Source organism: Arvicanthis niloticus, chromosome 5 (assembly GCF_011762505.2).
Source record: "Arvicanthis niloticus isolate mArvNil1 chromosome 5, mArvNil1.pat.X, whole genome shotgun sequence".
Lineage (NCBI taxonomy): Eukaryota > Metazoa > Chordata > Mammalia > Rodentia > Muridae > Arvicanthis > Arvicanthis niloticus.
The window spans coordinates 97,023,788-97,040,839 of record NC_047662.1 but is presented as its reverse complement, the minus strand read 5'-3'; the positions used below and the strand labels follow the sequence as shown (position 1 = coordinate 97,040,839).

The window sequence follows — 17,052 nt, the reverse complement described above, 5'->3', positions numbered from 1 at the left end:
TGTCCAAAATTATTATTAAAATCATCAAGGGCTTGGGCTTTATGTTGGTAAAAAGGTGTTTCTCCAGCATATCAGAAGCCCTGAAGTCAATCCCCAGGACCATACCAAAATTAATAAGTGAAACATAAAATTATTTTTAGTTTATGACTCTGGGCCTATCCCCAAGATATGCCATGTGCATGTAAATATTCTAAAACTTAAAAAAAAAAAAAAAAAAAAAAAAAAAAAAAAAAAAAAACTCTGAAGCATGCCTTCATGCGGTAGCAGTACAGGGGTGTTTCTTGCTGATTGCATTGTCATGAGCCGGGTGTGGTGGAACACATATGGTGGGATCCCACAGAGCCTGGGTATCGGAGAGAGGTGGTGACCTTGGGGTTGGCTTCAATGTGGCCTTGGCTCTCCTGGTTGAAAGCAGAAACAAGGCTCAAATCAGGTTGAGTGAAAGGGATGTCGGCTGGCTAGAAGGAGGGGCTATGCAATCAGTTTGTGAGGTGATTAGACCAGCAACTGGAACCCAAGAACAGCTTGAACCTAAGACTAGACCATTTAAGGATGCTCTGGCTATCTTTTATCTCTCTTTGTGTACCAGCTTCATGCTAGCTCTCCACAGACCACACCCTCTGCACAGAAGGGAAGATGGTTGCTGACAGCTTAGTGCTGCCACTGTGAACTGGAAATCATGGGCTTCTTTGTTGACTTTAGTCTGAAATGTCTTGGGATAGGACAGTTCCAGGAAAAGATTCTAATCGGCTTATCTTGAGCTAGGTGTCGACTTCGGACCAATTACCTATAGTCAGGAGGTAGGACCACTTGGGAACACAGTAGCTCATTCTGTCAGGAAATGGTTGTGGTTGTGAAGGGAAAGACTTCAAGAGAAAACCACAAGAACTTTGATCATGCAAAGACAGGTGCTAGGTAGGCAGATAAAACCAGATGTGGCTACAGGGACTTATTGGATAAATAGGCAGTGCAGGAGATACAGGGGGTCGGCAGGGTAAATGCAGGAGACAGAGGATCTGTTGTCCACGGAAGCACCACTTCAGGGGATCCAGACACCTTGCTGCCTTGAGCATAGATTGCCTTTCCTGTGATGCATGACAAGTCACAGTTTATAAAACACTTGCACAGCGGTGCTGAAGGGAGATGAAGTGGACATTATTGTAACTCCAAGGAGGCCGATACTGAGGCTCAGAAAGCCTTGTTCAAGGTCATTCATGCTTAGGGGACACATGGCTGGAACCAAAATCCAAGTCTTCCCCTTACTTTGTACCCACTGGCCACTTACCATCTATGTGTGGACACTGAAGCCCTGTTTTGGAACTGAAGATTTGCTTGCAGTGGCCTGAAGAATTAATGGATCCATTTTCTAGGACTTACCGAGACACCCTTATATCTATCTGTCCAGAGCTTTGGAGATTCTGAAGAGGATGGGCTTAGAGAGGCAGAAGAAAAACAAAGGGAAATTCAGTAGTTCTGTGTTTGTCTGAGACAGGAGCTTTTCAGTTGGGCACTCATGCCCCATCATTTTTTTTCTGGGGATCAATATGGCAGCCTTGAGCTTATTTTTAAGGGCCTTGTGACGGGAGAGGAACTAAGAAGCCCTAGGCAGTTTGCAATGTGCACACCTAGCCTGAACTTTGCTGGTTCTCACCAGCCTACCAGTAGAATGTTGTAGTGCAAGGGATGTCTGCTGGATGTAGTGCAAGGATGTGTGTCTCGTAAACAACTTTTGAGAGCCCGCTGTTTCCTGAAGTGTGCAGCTGGCAATTAGCAACCTGGTCTTTTCCTGGCCCCAAGACCTGTACTCCTGTCTCCACCAACCTGGTTTCTCCCCACAGCCCAGCCCTTTCTCTTCCTCTTTGGAGCCTACTTCCTCTAAATGGTGGTCACATGCTTTTTGTATGAGTCAGGGTATTTTCAAGGATGTGACAGAAAATTTGACTCAACCTGGCTTTTACAATTAACCACTAATGGGTTTTACTTATAGTCTTGACCAATTATGGGGTGCAGTTCATCCAGGGTGGTAGTGAATAATTTCATCTCTTCCCCCGAAGCCAGTCAGTATGCATAGCTTTAATCTGCATGGTGGATAGGCCATAGCATGGAATGAACTGTGAGCACCGCTCTGGGAGTCAGCAGAGACCCCTGTACCAGACACTATGCTTTATATCACTTCTCTCTTTTGTCTTGTCCCAGCTGTGGCCCTTCCTGGCCCACCTGGCCCTCCAGGACAGCCAGGACTCCCTGGATCCAGAAACTTGGTCAGTATCTTGTATAGTAGCAACTCTACACTAGATAGGCCCACTGGCTGTGTCTTGGTAGGGGGATGGGGAGGGACTGGGGCTGGAATCCCTTTTATTTTCAAATTAGAGCTCTGCCAGGGGTTGGGATGTTCTTCAGTTGGCAGACTGTTTTCCTAACATGCAGGAGGCCTTAGGTTTGATCTCCAGCACCACATGAAACCAGGCATGGTGGCACATGTCTTCTGCCCTAACACTTAGGAGGTAGAGGCAGGAGAATCAGAAATTCAAGGTTGTCCTCAGAATATAAAAGTTAGACACACTATGTCTAAATAAATAAAGTCCCATGACAATAAAATGTGCCATTCCACCAATTGTAGATAGTCATTTATTTCCTGTTCAGGTGACTTGTTCAATAAAGAGCTACAGAAAACAAAATGACTCGTTGAAGTTGTAGCCTATGCGCTTTTAATTGGCTAAAACTCAGCCATGCTCTACTTTTAAAAACAGCACGCACACGTGTGTGAACAGCACACACGTGTGTGAACAGCATGCACACGTGTGTGAACAGCATGCACAGGTGCTTTGCTGGTCACACCTGCTTTGAGTTGTTCAGCTGGAGCATGGCTCAGGTGCATTCACTGCCCCACAGTGCAGTGTAGTGGGTGTGGCTCACCTGGACTGTTAGCAATGTTCAGAGACACAGACAAACCCCCACCAGACCTACAACCAATCCAGACCTAGACCAAACACCAGCAGTCCTGGGAGTCTCTTTGGTGGTTACTGGGTTTCATTCTTAAAAAGGTTGACTTTCAAAAGACAGAACTGTCCAGCAGATGACAAAATTTGGCTATGTGGCTACTTTAGGGGGGCTTCCTTTGCCATTTTGATGAATATTATTATTGTCAAGCTGAGATTGTTTTTTTTTTTCTTTTTTAAATATTTTTTTCCTCAGTTACAATGAGACTCCCGGCTGGTAGTTTCTTAAGGCTTGGTGCTATTCAGAATATTTTTTCTGCAGCTTCAGCTTCCTGAATCTGCTTCTAGATATGCTAAACGGTTGCCATTCTTATTTTAGGCAACTTTTTGAGACAGAGACACTACAAGCCCCCGTTTTTTTTTAACACACATTTAATATTGCAGCCATCCAGCTAGACAGAAGACTAAGTGCTAAGTATAATTGCCCATTTGCTTGCATTTCTTATCCCAAATGAAAATGAATTTGAAAGTCACTAAGGAACGTGAGCTGACGCCATTAGCCAGTGTAGCTGCCGCAGAGCTGTGTTTAAAATCAACACAAGTGGCAAAAGAAAGCAGCGGATTGATGATTTTGCTAAAACCAAAACCCAGCAAAGACAACTCTGTTGCTACATCTCTATCTTCACAGGAAATTATCATTTGTGTTTTTATTCATTTTTTTTATAATTTAAATTTGTGGTTCAAAGCAATGCATGTTTTCATTTCATGGAACAACTCCCTTAGCCAAGCATGATAGCACACTCCCGAAATCCCAGCACTGGGGAGGCTGACGTAGACAGATTATGAGTTCAGGGCATGTCCTGACTACATAGTGAAAACTTGCCTCAAAATCCTGGGGACTAAGGAGACAGACAGATCAGTGGATACAGTGCCTGGCACACAGGCATGGAAATCCCAGTCAGACCCCCAGTATCCACTTTAAAACTATAAAAAGCTATGTGTAGTTGCACATTACAGTTGTAACTTAGTGCTAGAGGAGTGGGAGCAGAGGCAAGTGAGTCACCAGAGCTGACTGGATGGACAGTGCAGCCAGTCAGTCAGTGCTGGGTTCCATGAGTGACCCTGTCTCACACAGTAAGAGCAAGTGATAATAGAAGATACCCCATGTCTACTCCCGGCACATCCCTACACACACACACACACACACACACACACACACACACACACTCATCCTCTCTCTCACACACACACACTCAAACTCATACACATACACACACTCACACACACTCATACTCACACACTCACTCATACACACACACTAACACACACATACACACTCATACACATAAATACACATACATACACACATTCATACACACACTCAAACTCATACACACATATACACACACTTGCATACACACATACTTATACTCACACATACACTCAAATACACACACTCATACACATACTGTATACTCACACACTCATTCACACACTCATACACATAAACATATACATACAAACACATTCACACACACTCAAACTCACACACACACACACTCATAGTCATACACAGACACTCATACACACACTCATACTCACACTCATACTCACACAAACATACATACTCACACACATATACACACACATACACTCACACACATGCACACATACACACAGACTCACACACATACACACCCAGAGAGAAAGAGAAAGAGAAAGAGAGAACAGCCAGGGTCTGATGATGTAACTTAGTGGTAGAGCACTTGCCTAGCATGCACAGGCTCTGGGTCTGAGCCAAAACACTGAAAACGAACTTTAGTTATTAGTAAAGTATCATTGCCTAATGCAATAAACCTTTTTCTTGAATGAGGGGTTATTTATAGAAGGGTGAGTGCATCACATTTTACCACTGCTTGGTAATAGTTTTGAATTTAAATGATCTGACAGGTCACAGCACTCAATGACATGAGTGACATGCTACAGAAAGCTCACTTGGTCATAGAAGGGACGTTCATCTACCTAAGGGACAGTGGGGAATTTTTCATTCGTGTCCGAGATGGTTGGAAAAAGTTACAGGTAATTCTTAACCTTCCTATGCAGCCCTCTGCCCTCCAAATCCCCTCTGGTATAAAAAGTACCCTCACCATCGGGGCCAGTTCGTGGGAGCACTTTCCTGGAGCTGTTTCACTGGCAATATCTTCCTTCTCTTGCAGTTGGGAGAACTGATCCCCATTCCTGATGACAGTCCCCCACCACCAGCACTTTCCAGCAATGTGAGTAGTCCCCTGCCCACTCCCTGAGCTTCCTGCCCCCTTAGAGGGCCCTGCACTAAGCTCTCTAAGCCTGCTCTGTATGACTTAGTACTTGGTGGAAACCCAGTAATTTCTAAATAGGACATTATCACCACAGAGTGGAAGGAGAGCTGGACACTGGAGACCCTTGTTCTCAATTTACTCACAAGCCATGTAGAAGAGTCCCTCCTTCCCTCCTTTTCTTTCTCCCTCCCTCTTTCCCTCCTTCTCTCCCTCCTTCTCTCTCTCCCTTCCTCTCTCCCTCCTTCTCTCTCTCCCTTCCTCTCTCCCACCCTCTCTTCCTCCCTCTTTCCTTTTCTTCCTTCCCTCTCTCCCACCTTCCCTCCCTCCCTCCTTCCTTCTCTTCCTCCTTCACTTATTTATTTTGAGACAAGATCTCACTGGTAGTTCTGGCCAGCCTGGATTCACCTGCTGCTGCCTCCTGAATGCTTGGGTTAAAGGTGTGTTGCCACCACACCTGCCAGGCAAACCCTTAACTTTTACTCACTACCATAACTGAGGATAGACAAAGGGTTGCCGTTGCAACCCTTTGAGGCTACTACTATCACCCCATTTTTCAGATTACAAAACTGAATTTTTAAAGAGGAAGACATGTTGACTTTTAATCTGAGGTCCTCTGCGTCCCCAGCACAGGGATCTTAACAGATCTTGAGGACACATCCTCCTTTCCTGGTGACTTTTTGTTTGGCTATAAAAGTCCTCCCATGTAAAAGTCACAGTTGAAGGCAATGCCCAGCTCTTTAAAGTATCGTGCCAGGGTACTTATACTTCATTGTACTCTGCAGAAGCGATTGAATGTGTATTCATACTATAACCTTTCCCTTTCATGTCTCAGCCGTTCCAGCCACGGCCTCCACTGAACCCCATTCTAAGTGCCAATTACGAGAGGCCTGTTGTAAGTACAATTCATACATTTCCTTTGCAGATAATGAGTGTGCCTGTAAGTGCTAGACACCCTGTGTTCCGTATCTAGTGTTTTGTTTTGCTTCACGTATGTGAGTGGTTTTGTCTACATGGTTGTATGTGCTCCGTGTGTGTCTCTCGATGCCTGTGAGGGTGAGAAGAGGAAATTCCATGTCTTCTAACTGGAGTTACAAACAACTATGAGCCACCATGTGAGTGCTGGGAAACCAGTCCAGTCCTTTGCTAGAGCAGCCAGTGCTCTTAACGGATAAATAGTTCTTACCACCCAACTGCTTAGAAGCTAGCCAGGCGGGTGCGCACCCAGAATAGACAGTTGTATCACCATGTGCTAAGCCTTTGAGTGAGACAAACCCAAGATGCTGGGGTTACCAGAAAGATGAAGGAAGTCATTCTGAAGTAGGTGACCTCTAGATTCAGACCTAAAGGACACTGGAGTTCAAGAGTGAGCCAAGCAGGAAAAAACAAAAGTAGGAATTCCAGGCAGAGGGGAAGGTGGATCATGGGAGGGTGGGGTGTGTGTATGTGTGTGTGTGTGTGTGTGTGTCCGTGCGCGCGTGCGTGCGTGCGTGTGCACGGGTCCTTCCTGTGCTGCATTTTAAACTGGCTGGAGGAGTAGTCTTTACAGCAAAGGCAAATGATTAGGTTGTAATAGTGAACAAGGGCCAGAGCTAGGGAGTTCGCCTCTTTCCTACAAGCAATGGGAGCTGCCCATAAGTTGAAAGCTGAACAAGGGGATGTGGTAAGATTGGTGCTTTGAAATGACTTTGGTTGGAGTTTGTAAGAGGATTAGAAAGTGCAGAAGCAGGGGTATAAAGCAGTAAGCTGCAGATAAGGGCTGGTTGGAGAGACACGAAGAGCCAAGAGAAGCCAGTTTGGTTCTGGCTGCCATGGGAATGAGTGAGACAGAGGTGATGCCCAAATTCCCACTGGGGTGATCCAGTAGTCACGGGCGTCATCTGACACAAAGTGGTTTCAGACTCAGCCCCACTCTATCACTAGTATAAATAAAGATCATAGCCCTGTCACTCCAGGGACTTCATAGAACTTGATCACATGAAGTACAGCCAGCCTGGGAACTCTCTTTTCTGCTCTCAGTCATTTTGTTATTTCCATAGACTCCTTGTATAAGAATTTCTCTTCCTGTCCCCATCTCTCCCTTACACATGCAGGCATGGTACACATCAGCTTACACACACATCAGGGTTGCCACAGCACTATCTTGTGCCCTAATTCTCTTACCTTGTGGCGGAAGAGCCCAGTCTGCCTAAGTCATTTCAGAACCTTGGGAGAAGCACTGCCCATAGTCTATCTTACATCAACTACTCATTTCCACTCCAATAAAGAACAGCCAGGAGATACAGTCAAAGGCCTAAGGCCTTCAGAGAGCAAGGTGCAAGCCACACAGCACAAAAATGTGCTTTCTGGAATGCTAACATGTCCAGAGAAGACCTTGGGTTCAAAGAGCAAGTCTGAAGTGGTCCCAGGACATTCAAGTGAAAGTAGGAGTGAGAGAGAGGACTAGAAATGTCTGAAACCCGCCTGGAGACCTTCATCAGTGCTGTGGCCATTGTGATGGGGATGGAGGAGTCCCAAAGAGAAGCTGCATGGACGGAACCAAAGAGAGGCTGATGGAAGAAACCCGAGAGGCAAATGAGAAGCTTCACCCTCCTAAGACAAAGAAGGAGGGCCAAACAAAGTACTCCAGAGTCAAAGGCTGCCTGGGGAACAAAAATGACTGAAAAGCGGGTTTATAAGAGAGAGTAAAGCATTTATGAAGCCAAAATGATTCTAGAAAGCTGAGGAGAAAATGCTCAAGGGAGAGAGAAGTAAATTTAGGTAAACCTTCAATGAGCCCAAGAAGTCAGTAAAGTGGCCAATGGAGATTTAAAGCAGTGTATTGGTTTTTGCTTTTTAAATAGTATAACTATTTTGTGTGTGAGATGAGTATGACACACTCTATGTCTTCTCTCTCTCTCTCTCTCTCTCTCTCTCTCTCTCTCTCTCTGTGTGTGTGTGTGTGTGTGTATGTGTCTGTGTCTGTGTCTGTGTGTGTGTAGAGGTTCATTTGGATGTCAATGCCATCTTGTCACTCCTTAGATGCATCTAGAGAGTGGGAGAGTAAACATCCTCAGGCCATGGACTGTATTTCATATAGAATGGCAGCGGAAAGGGCTGGAGGGAGGAAATGGATGCCAATGTACAAACCAAACCAAACTCCAGAATGGCTTTGATTTGGGGTTGATGAACAAAGTGTCAGGAATGGGAGCCAGGACAAAGCCAACTTAAGAAGCCATGCTGATGGCTAGGCTGGGAACATATCCAGAGTGTTCAAGCATGGCCTGTACACTCAAACTAGACCTCCAAAGGGCTCCTCAGTCTGAGGAGAATTTTACATCTTTTATTAAATCTAAGAAAGACATTCTCACCCCAATGGCTGTTCACAGAGCAGGAAGGGGCTGGAGTGCTAAGATTGAGCATGGACAGTTGCACCTGGGTCACACCTTGCAGCCAGAAGTGGGCCTCTTCCTCAGGACAGGAGGCGGTGGGTGGAGCTGCTAACCACACTGTATTACTCTTTGCAGCTGCACCTGGTTGCTCTGAACACACCGGTGGCTGGGGACATCCGAGCTGATTTCCAGTGCTTTCAGCAGGCCAGGGCTGCAGGACTACTGTCCACCTTCCGAGCGTTTTTGTCATCACACTTGCAGGATCTCTCCACAGTCGTGCGGAAGGCAGAGAGATTCGGCCTTCCAATTGTGAACCTCAAGGTAAATGTGAACCCTGTCATCACTGCCTTCAGGCACACCCAGTTCCCCCAAGTGACCCGAGCATTTGCCACTTCATGCAATTAACCATAGCTCCAAGCCATATCTTCCCTCTTTTCAATTCACTTTCCTCTCTGAGCTGGGGACTCCAGAAGTAGCATCTGAACCAAGAAGAAGGAGCCTAACCCTAAATGTGTCATTTGTCCTTGTAGGGCCAAGTGCTTTTCAACAACTGGGACTCAATATTTTCTGGTGATGGAGGTCAATTCAACACACACATTCCACTATACTCCTTTGATGGCCGAGATGTGATGACTGACCCTTCCTGGTAAGTGCAGGCTCAGGCCCTGTGACATAGCATGATAGGCATGTCTAGGATGTGTTCTAACAATGAGATGCCTGTATCAGCTACACCCCACCCCCGAACACTGCCAGGGTGAAGCTACAGTAAAGCAGCTGAGTCATGGAGCTGAGTCATGGGAAAACCATGACCTTGAAACCAGAAGCCCCAGGTCTAGTAGCTCATGATAAGACCTGGGCAAAGCACTTCACTCCATGAGCCGCCTTCAGATGAGCACAGTCATAAGGATACCATAGGGCACTTCACTCCATGAGTGGCCTTGCCTGTCAGATGAGCACAGTCATAAGGATACCATAGGGCAGTTGTGCATATGCCCATGGGTGAGAACACAGTAGGCAGTAATACTCAGTGCCTATGCTACAACACAAATGAATCCAGGGCTGGAAGGCACAATAGTAGACCCACACGACCCTATACTTTAAGGACTCCCAGCATCAAGGGGCAATAGGTAATAGACTATGTATCAATGTGGACAGTTTTGTAGTTTTAAAATAGAGAAGAAAGCTGGTAATTGGAACAGAGAGGAGGTATCCATTTTTTAGGGTGAGAATCAAAAGTAGAGCCTGCAAGAGGGGGCCCCTAAGATGTGAGGGAGTCACAAGTCTGACCATGGAAGAGGCTACCCAACAAGTGACCTCAGGAGCAATGGTCCAGATTTGTGCAACCTAAGGATGCACTGCAAGCAGGTATGTCTGCAGGCAGGGTATGTCTGCAGAATAGAAAGCAGGTAACAACCACAAGGCTAAAGAAAGGATTTGGCATTGAACTATGGATAAGAAGGAACATGTCTGCTATACGTATGCTAACTTGCTCACCAAGATACACCACAAAGAATTGCTACTTAGGAACTAGGGTGATGGCTCAGTGGGCCACGTGCTTGCTGCACAAGCATGGCGAGCTGAGCTCAGCTCTCCATCATTTGTCTAATAGCCAGATGGGGCAGCACACATCTGAAACTCCAGCACTGAGTGGTAGAGATCGGTGGGTCCTTGGGGTTTAGTGGCCATTAAATCTAACTAAATCGGCAAGCTCTGGGTTCAGTGAGAGACTGTGCCTCAAAAAATGAGGTAGGGAATGATTGAGACAATATCCAGCGTTGAGCTCTGAAACACACACACACACACACACACACACACACACACACACACACTGTCAAATAAAATAAAAAGAAATAAAGAACTTCATGTTATTAAACATGCCATGTAAAAAGTAACACTATAAATTTCCTTTCTAGGCCCCAGAAGGTTGTCTGGCATGGCTCCAACCCCCATGGGGTCCGTCTTGTGGACAAGTACTGCGAAGCCTGGAGAACCACAGACATGGCAGTAACAGGATTTGCCTCCCCACTGAGCACAGGGAAGATTCTGGACCAGAAAGCTTATAGCTGCGCTAATAGGCTAATTGTTCTGTGCATCGAAAACAGTTTCATGACAGACACTAGGAAGTGATAACCTTCCTGTGATTCTTAAAGAGTGTTCTAATATTTCTTATGTGAAGAGTTGACACTGAAGTCTAAAATGTTGTAAATATTACAAGTTTGGTTTTTTTTTTATATTACACATCTGTCAAAAGAGAAACCAAAGAAAACATACCTCAATATACTCAAAAGGAAAGACAGAAGGGACTCAGATCCAAGTCAAATCCAATCTACATATTGGTGCTAGATTCTGCAGGAAGTGCCCCCCTCCCCCGCAGTGTGAACACATCCCTGACACAGTGTAGGGCAGTCTGAAAACAGAGGCCGGCATGATTGCCCAGTGTATTCTTTAGAAAGTAATTTCTTCCTTCCAACCATGGCTGTTGAGTGTAAGATGTCCTTTGTGTTTGCTTACAAGATCAGCTTTTAGACACACAGCCCCTTCCTAAGTTATGTGTGAACCAAGTGCTTGGCGATTCCATGCACATCCATACAGCCAGAGAAAGGAATCTGCTCAGAAGACACTGCTCATGTTTCCTCCGATATCGGGCTTTAATGTAGTCCCCACTAAAATATTACTGCCATCATGCTATAGATTTCTGCCTGTTTACCCAGTCATAGTTGAGCGTGGCATCTGTTGTAATTCTGACTTGCTGAGAAGTTAAAACTCTAGGAAAGAAACAGCACAGAATCCTAACCTTTCCCTTGCTCCTCCCCCTTCCATTCTCTGCCCCGATCTTATGATTTCCATTTGGCAAGTCTTGAATTACGACTGCAGCTGAAACAGATTCGTTGAGACGAATTTTCTGAAAAATCTGTATCATTGTGCTATAGACTTTGATATCTTTTTCTGTGTAAGAACATAAAGACATCTTTTCCAGGTGCTTTCTTTTGTTTGACGTCTTTCCCCTGAGTCCTTCATTCCTTGCCACTGAGACAGAAGTGGCCTGGGTGTGTGTGTGCTAGCCCTGGGGACAATTCACTGAAGAATTGAAGAGTGGCGGGGGTGAATTGACAATGACTCTGAGTGGGAGGCGAGCTCTGCTGTGGTTTCACCAGGGTCTTAGTGCATGACTCTGGGCTCTCTGTCTCTCTCACAGACATGGCATAGGCACACATAGTATCAGCTTCACTCAGGAAAAGTTAATCATCGGTAAACGAGGTCCCCCAGATCTGCAAAGTGGGTACGTTTTAAATCTCCACTTTATAAATAAGGAAAAAACGGAAGTGGAGGCTCAGGTCCAGTCAGACAGCTGTCATGTGCAGGGCTGGCTTCAGACTCAGGCCCAAGGTCCTTTCAAGGCAGCACTGGATATGGCTGCCTGTTGGTTCCCTCTCCTCCCCAAGTGCATGATTCTGGAAACATAATTAGTAGACAAGAAGTATTCTGAGATATTTCCTCTCATTTAGTGGGGCTGGCCCAGAAAGTCATCATAGTGACTACATCCTTCCAAGTCCTTGAAGTAGGAAGGAAATTCAGAACAAAAACAAAACAAAATAAAACAAAACAAACAACCCAGAACCTCCACGTCAGAATCCCCAGCAGGAAGAACAGTAGAATCTTTCTAATGAGTCACGAACAAAAATGGCTACAGGGGAAAGTCCCAGAGTTGGATGGCTGGGGATGGAACCAATGCGGAGTTACAGGTGGGGAGTGCTTTAGTATGGGCCCAGTGGCATGAGGAAGAGGACAGGAGGGTCCTGAGTCTGGAAGTATAGATGCCACCCACATCAGAGGCCACAAGACCACAGAAAGAACAAGGTGGAGTAGAGCTAAGAGAAGCCAGGAAGAGAGATGCCCACTTCTCCTGACCCTAGGAGAGGGCGGCAAGGCTTTTCCCTCTGCATGCACTGGAGGACCAACCCTCACAGACAGAGCCAACTACAGCTACATATACTCTGACTAACCATCACAATCCTGTGCCTGGCATCCAAGAGACTTCACTGAACGTTAGCCTCTGCCTAATCTGTCCTGTCCCATGCCAAAGTCCACCTGTCTGGCCATTCTCGTGGTCTCGTAGGTAAACCACATAAATCCATATTCTGATGGGCCACATTGTCATGCCCTGTACCATCTTAGCAAAGCCTTAATCAGTAAGTGTCCCTCCCCCTTCCCACAATGCTGCTGTGACATCCCCTAAACCGACTTACCAGGTGTCATACCCCTCTCACTGGATACCTAATATGCTTCACATCTGGTATGCTTCACATCACTCAGCTAGCTAAAATATAGTGGCTGAAGGGTCTCCAAGCCCTCACTACCCATCAGCCTGGAAGTCTTAGAGGTACTAGAAGGCTGTTAAGCCAACTCTCACTCAGGCCGAACACAGGAGGGAACATTGGGTGTGTATGGCTATAACTTCTATAAGCTGGAGGGTTTCAGGTGCTCTGTGTCTCTAACAAAGACCTTTAGGTCTTAAGCTTATGGCTTCAGGCTTTCTGGATCTTTCATCCAGCAACAGAACCAGAGTGACAGAAAAGGCTACACATCCATGTAGGGGAGGGGGGAGATCTTACAAGGACAACAGCTTGGGAAGAACAGAGTAGCAAGAGAGCTGAGCAGCTCTGGTGGTGAAAGGTGGGAGGGTGGGGTGGGGGGATGTGGTGAGGCTAGGGGGTGGTGATAGTGAGGAGGTGGTGGTGGTGATGGTTGTGGTGGGGGTGGGGCGGGAGGGTGGGAGGGGGTGGCCAGCACCAAGAAGGTCTAGAGAGTCTGATGTGACTCCATAGTGTGGCTTGAAACAGACCTGGTAAGATAAAAAACCTGGGTCACAAACCACCCTCAGGTCTCCAGCGTCTTCTGGATCCTTTGGCTGAGTGCTATGTCACGTGAGCGAGAACGGCACAGAAGCAGAATTGTGGGAACTATCAACAGCCTAGTATCATAGCTGAGTACTAGTCAAGGTTCAGAAAAATAGGAAGTAAAAATAAAAAGAGGAATGAGTTTGTTCATGAGACCAAGAAGTAGGACAGGAGTGCAGACTTAATGTGGTAATGTCGCACTTGGGTTAAGGTCATCTTCCCATCTGTCTGGCTGTCTGGCTGGCAGGCTGGCTTCTGCTTTTCTCTGTATATGTCTCCTTCCTTCCAACCAAAGACAAGCTGTCTTCACCGGGCAGGGTGCAGACAGCTTCAGGCCTGCATTGCCCTCTGTTAACCAAGAGCACACCCACAGAGGGAAGAAGAAGCTTCCTCTCTCCCAGGGATTATGTCAGTTCCTAAAAATGACCACTGCTGGCCTCGTTTGAGTTGTGTATCCAGGGCTGTGATGGGACCAGAGATGAGACATGCAGGAGAAAACAAATCTTCCTCCATCCAAAATGCCTAATGTCTCTGAAATGACCAGAACATTGAAAAGACTGAAACACAGATTTGTCCCTCCCAGCAAGAGGGATGGAATGGTGTGGGCATGTAGGCAGAAGTGAGGTCATGTCAGCCTTGAGTTCTACAATAAGGCATCTAAACTTTGTCTTGCAATGAATGGGCAGGGATGGGAATGACTCCATGTTGGTTCATTTCTCCTGCACTCAGAAGTATCTGGGATGGTCGTCTTTTTACTCCTGATCATGTCTCACTGTGGAGGCAGAAACATAAATGATGACTCTGTTTCTCTGTTTTTCAAGTCCACTGACCCCTTCCTTTTTTTAAAAAAAAAAATCATTTTTACATTTCCTTCCTCCAACTCCTTTCACAACCCCTTCAAATTCCTGGACTCCCCCTCTTTAATTGTTATTCTGGGCATAAATATATAAATATAACCGGACCAAGCCATTTCTTTTTATCTATCTATCTATCTATCTATCTATCTATCTATCTATCTATCTATCTATATCTATCTATCTATCTATCTATCTATCTATCTATCTATTATCTATCTATCTATCTATCTATATATCTATTATCTATCTATCTATCTATCTATCTATCTCTCTATCTATCTATCTATTTATCTATCTATCTATCTATCTATCTATCTATCTATCTATCTATCTGGACCAAGCCATTTCTAATGCCACAGACTGTTTTGAATTCCATGCATATCCCTCAGCACTGAGGAACTCTACAGTCAGGACAAACGTGTTGCCTTGGTCTTCCTTAACCTGGCAGCTAGAGAGAGACTTTTCTGGCTACTTCTGAGCTCGAGTCATCAGGGAACCACTAAGCCTCTTCAAGGCCTTTAATGGCCAATGATAAGTTTCCTTGACTTCTACCTGGTGCTCTAATTCACATGGCAGTCAAATGCTGGAAGGTCTTTGCCTGAGTCTGAATTTTGGCTCTGCCGTTTGCTGCCCACGTCATCACTGGCAAGTTCTCCAAGTCAAACTGAACATAATCCCTGAACTTAATCCTTCCCTGAAACTCAGTGTTTTCCTTTGACAAATAGGGAGGCACAAAAAGTACCCTTCGTTGCATGAGCTTATTTGTAGTGTTGGGAGTGATGTTTTAGCCCAAGCAAGCACTTCAGTATGTCCACCATCCTTGGCCTGGCCAGGTGTCTCCAGGAGGAGCTGAACGTTCTTCCCTGTGCTGTGCTCGATGGTATCTCCCAATCCACCTAGCTTTTCTGGACACCTTCAAGCCCAGGGCGGATTCATCATGTCTTCCCTGGTACAACCCTGACTAGTGTTGGATGCTTATCCCAAATACTCTGGCTGCCCTGATCTCCGTTCCTTTTCCACAACTGTGCAACTAACATGCTTTTGTCATCTTGCTTAGTAGGTGCTCCAGATCTCAGTCCTGAGACTAGGGCTAGATCCCTTCAGGTTAGCAGGGACACAGTGTGAAGTAGACTCCCCATCTCCTGCATGAGCCTGCCCAGTGCACTGAGTTCTAAGAAGGATCCAGAACTTTGGTATGAAGAAACTTCCTCCTTTTATTCTTCTCTTATACTTGCTCTCCCTCTCAGTGAATGACACCATCATCTAACAGGGCCTGGAGGGCTGAGTATTTACTCATTCATTCAAGAATTATTTGTTATTATTTTACTTGGTACAAAAAAAATCATATATGCATATGATGTATTTGTAGTGTGTGTAACATGAGTAGAGCAAGGGTCAGATCAGGGTGAGTGACATTCACATCTCCTCAGATACTTATTATTTCTTTGTGTTGCAAACATTCAAAATTCTTTTTACTAGCTATTTCGTTCAGCAATTATTGAATGTCCCATCAGCAGTTGTAACATCAAGAAAAACTATGTGTTTGCGGCTTCAATGTTATTTATGGTTTAAGTCCAAAAAGTTCCCCACAGGCTCAAGAGCTAAATGCTTGGTCCCCAACCTGTGGCATGTTGAAGGTTGTGGAATCTTTAGGAGGCAGGGCCTGGCTGGTGGAAGTAGGTCACTGGAGGGTTGGCCTTTGAAGGTGATGTCGGCCCATGAGCCACGTGAACAGTCTCTGCCTCATGCTCCTGCAGCCACAGATGAAGCATTTCTAACCACCATGCTCCTGCACCACAATGAGAGCATGAGCCAAAATAAGCCTTCCTTCTTTGGGGGAGGGAGGGGAAGGCAGATGTTCCGTTTCAGCCACAAGAAAAATGACAAGGAGAAGAACAGAGTGTAGCTACCTAAATGACCGCCATCTGGATTTTTTTTTAAAAAAAAAGATGTATTTAATTTTTGGTTCTGTATATGTGTAGTTATCTCTCTGTGTTTGAGTGTAGGGCAAGCGGGTCGTGCCACCAGACAGGAGAACAGGTGAGGTTGAGTGAGCTCAAACCCTGGGAATCTCAGAGACTTGAGATCTGCAGGAGTTAAGTCACTCCTTATCTATTTCTGTTCCTGCGCTGGAACACAGAACCACAACACCCCAGTGAGAGGATCATAACAATCAGTCGTATAACATAAACACCTAGAGTTCTCCATGCTAGTAAGGTCTCTAACATCCCCCCTCTGCCCCACCCCAGCGTTCAGTCAATGAGCTTCCCTTCCTGGGCATCCTGCAAAAGGTATTTAATCCTTGGTTCACCCCTGAGTAAAGTGTATGCATTCACATTGACCATCTAATAAAAACAGTTTAATCAAGCAAGGACTGTCTCTTTATCAAGAACCTATATGGAGAGGCCTTCATCTTAAAGAGTCACACCTAAATCTACGAAGGAAGGCCTTCTCCTCTACACCCTCTGTACTCTCACACTCATTGGGGATCAGACTGGCTCTGCCCTCTGGTCCCAGGCTCTGTCTTCCCTTTCCTGCCTGATATATGAACACCCTGAGATAAACGTGGATGGGGGACACCAGTTCCTGACTCTCAGCGGTTCACATGGGGAATACAGAAGACCAGGAACCACAGCGTTCATCTCAGCCTGGACTGTTTCCCCTTCCAGTCC

The 17,052-nt window shown here is 45.7% G+C and overlaps 1 protein-coding gene across 2 annotated transcripts in view; it reads left to right on the top strand.

The window, feature by feature from the left end:
* The window catches only part of Col15a1 (collagen type XV alpha 1 chain), a 105,834-nt gene extending 94,229 nt beyond the window's left edge, over nt 1-11,605 (top strand). Inside the window, exons 34-40 of one of the 2 annotated variants that reach the window (XM_034502627.2) lie at nt 2,197-2,261; nt 4,890-5,018; nt 5,156-5,215; nt 6,090-6,149; nt 8,761-8,946; nt 9,156-9,271; nt 10,539-11,605. In XM_034502627.2, coding sequence (XP_034358518.2) covers nt 2,197-2,261; nt 4,890-5,018; nt 5,156-5,215; nt 6,090-6,149; nt 8,761-8,946; nt 9,156-9,271; nt 10,539-10,752 — 830 coding nt within the window. In that variant the 3' untranslated portion in view covers nt 10,753-11,605. The remainder of the gene's footprint in view (nt 1-2,196; nt 2,262-4,889; nt 5,019-5,155; nt 5,216-6,089; nt 6,150-8,760; nt 8,947-9,155; nt 9,272-10,538) is intronic. The other variant, XM_076935002.1, reaches the window with a different exon arrangement.
* Nucleotides 11,606-17,052: the final 5,447 nt, after the last annotated feature.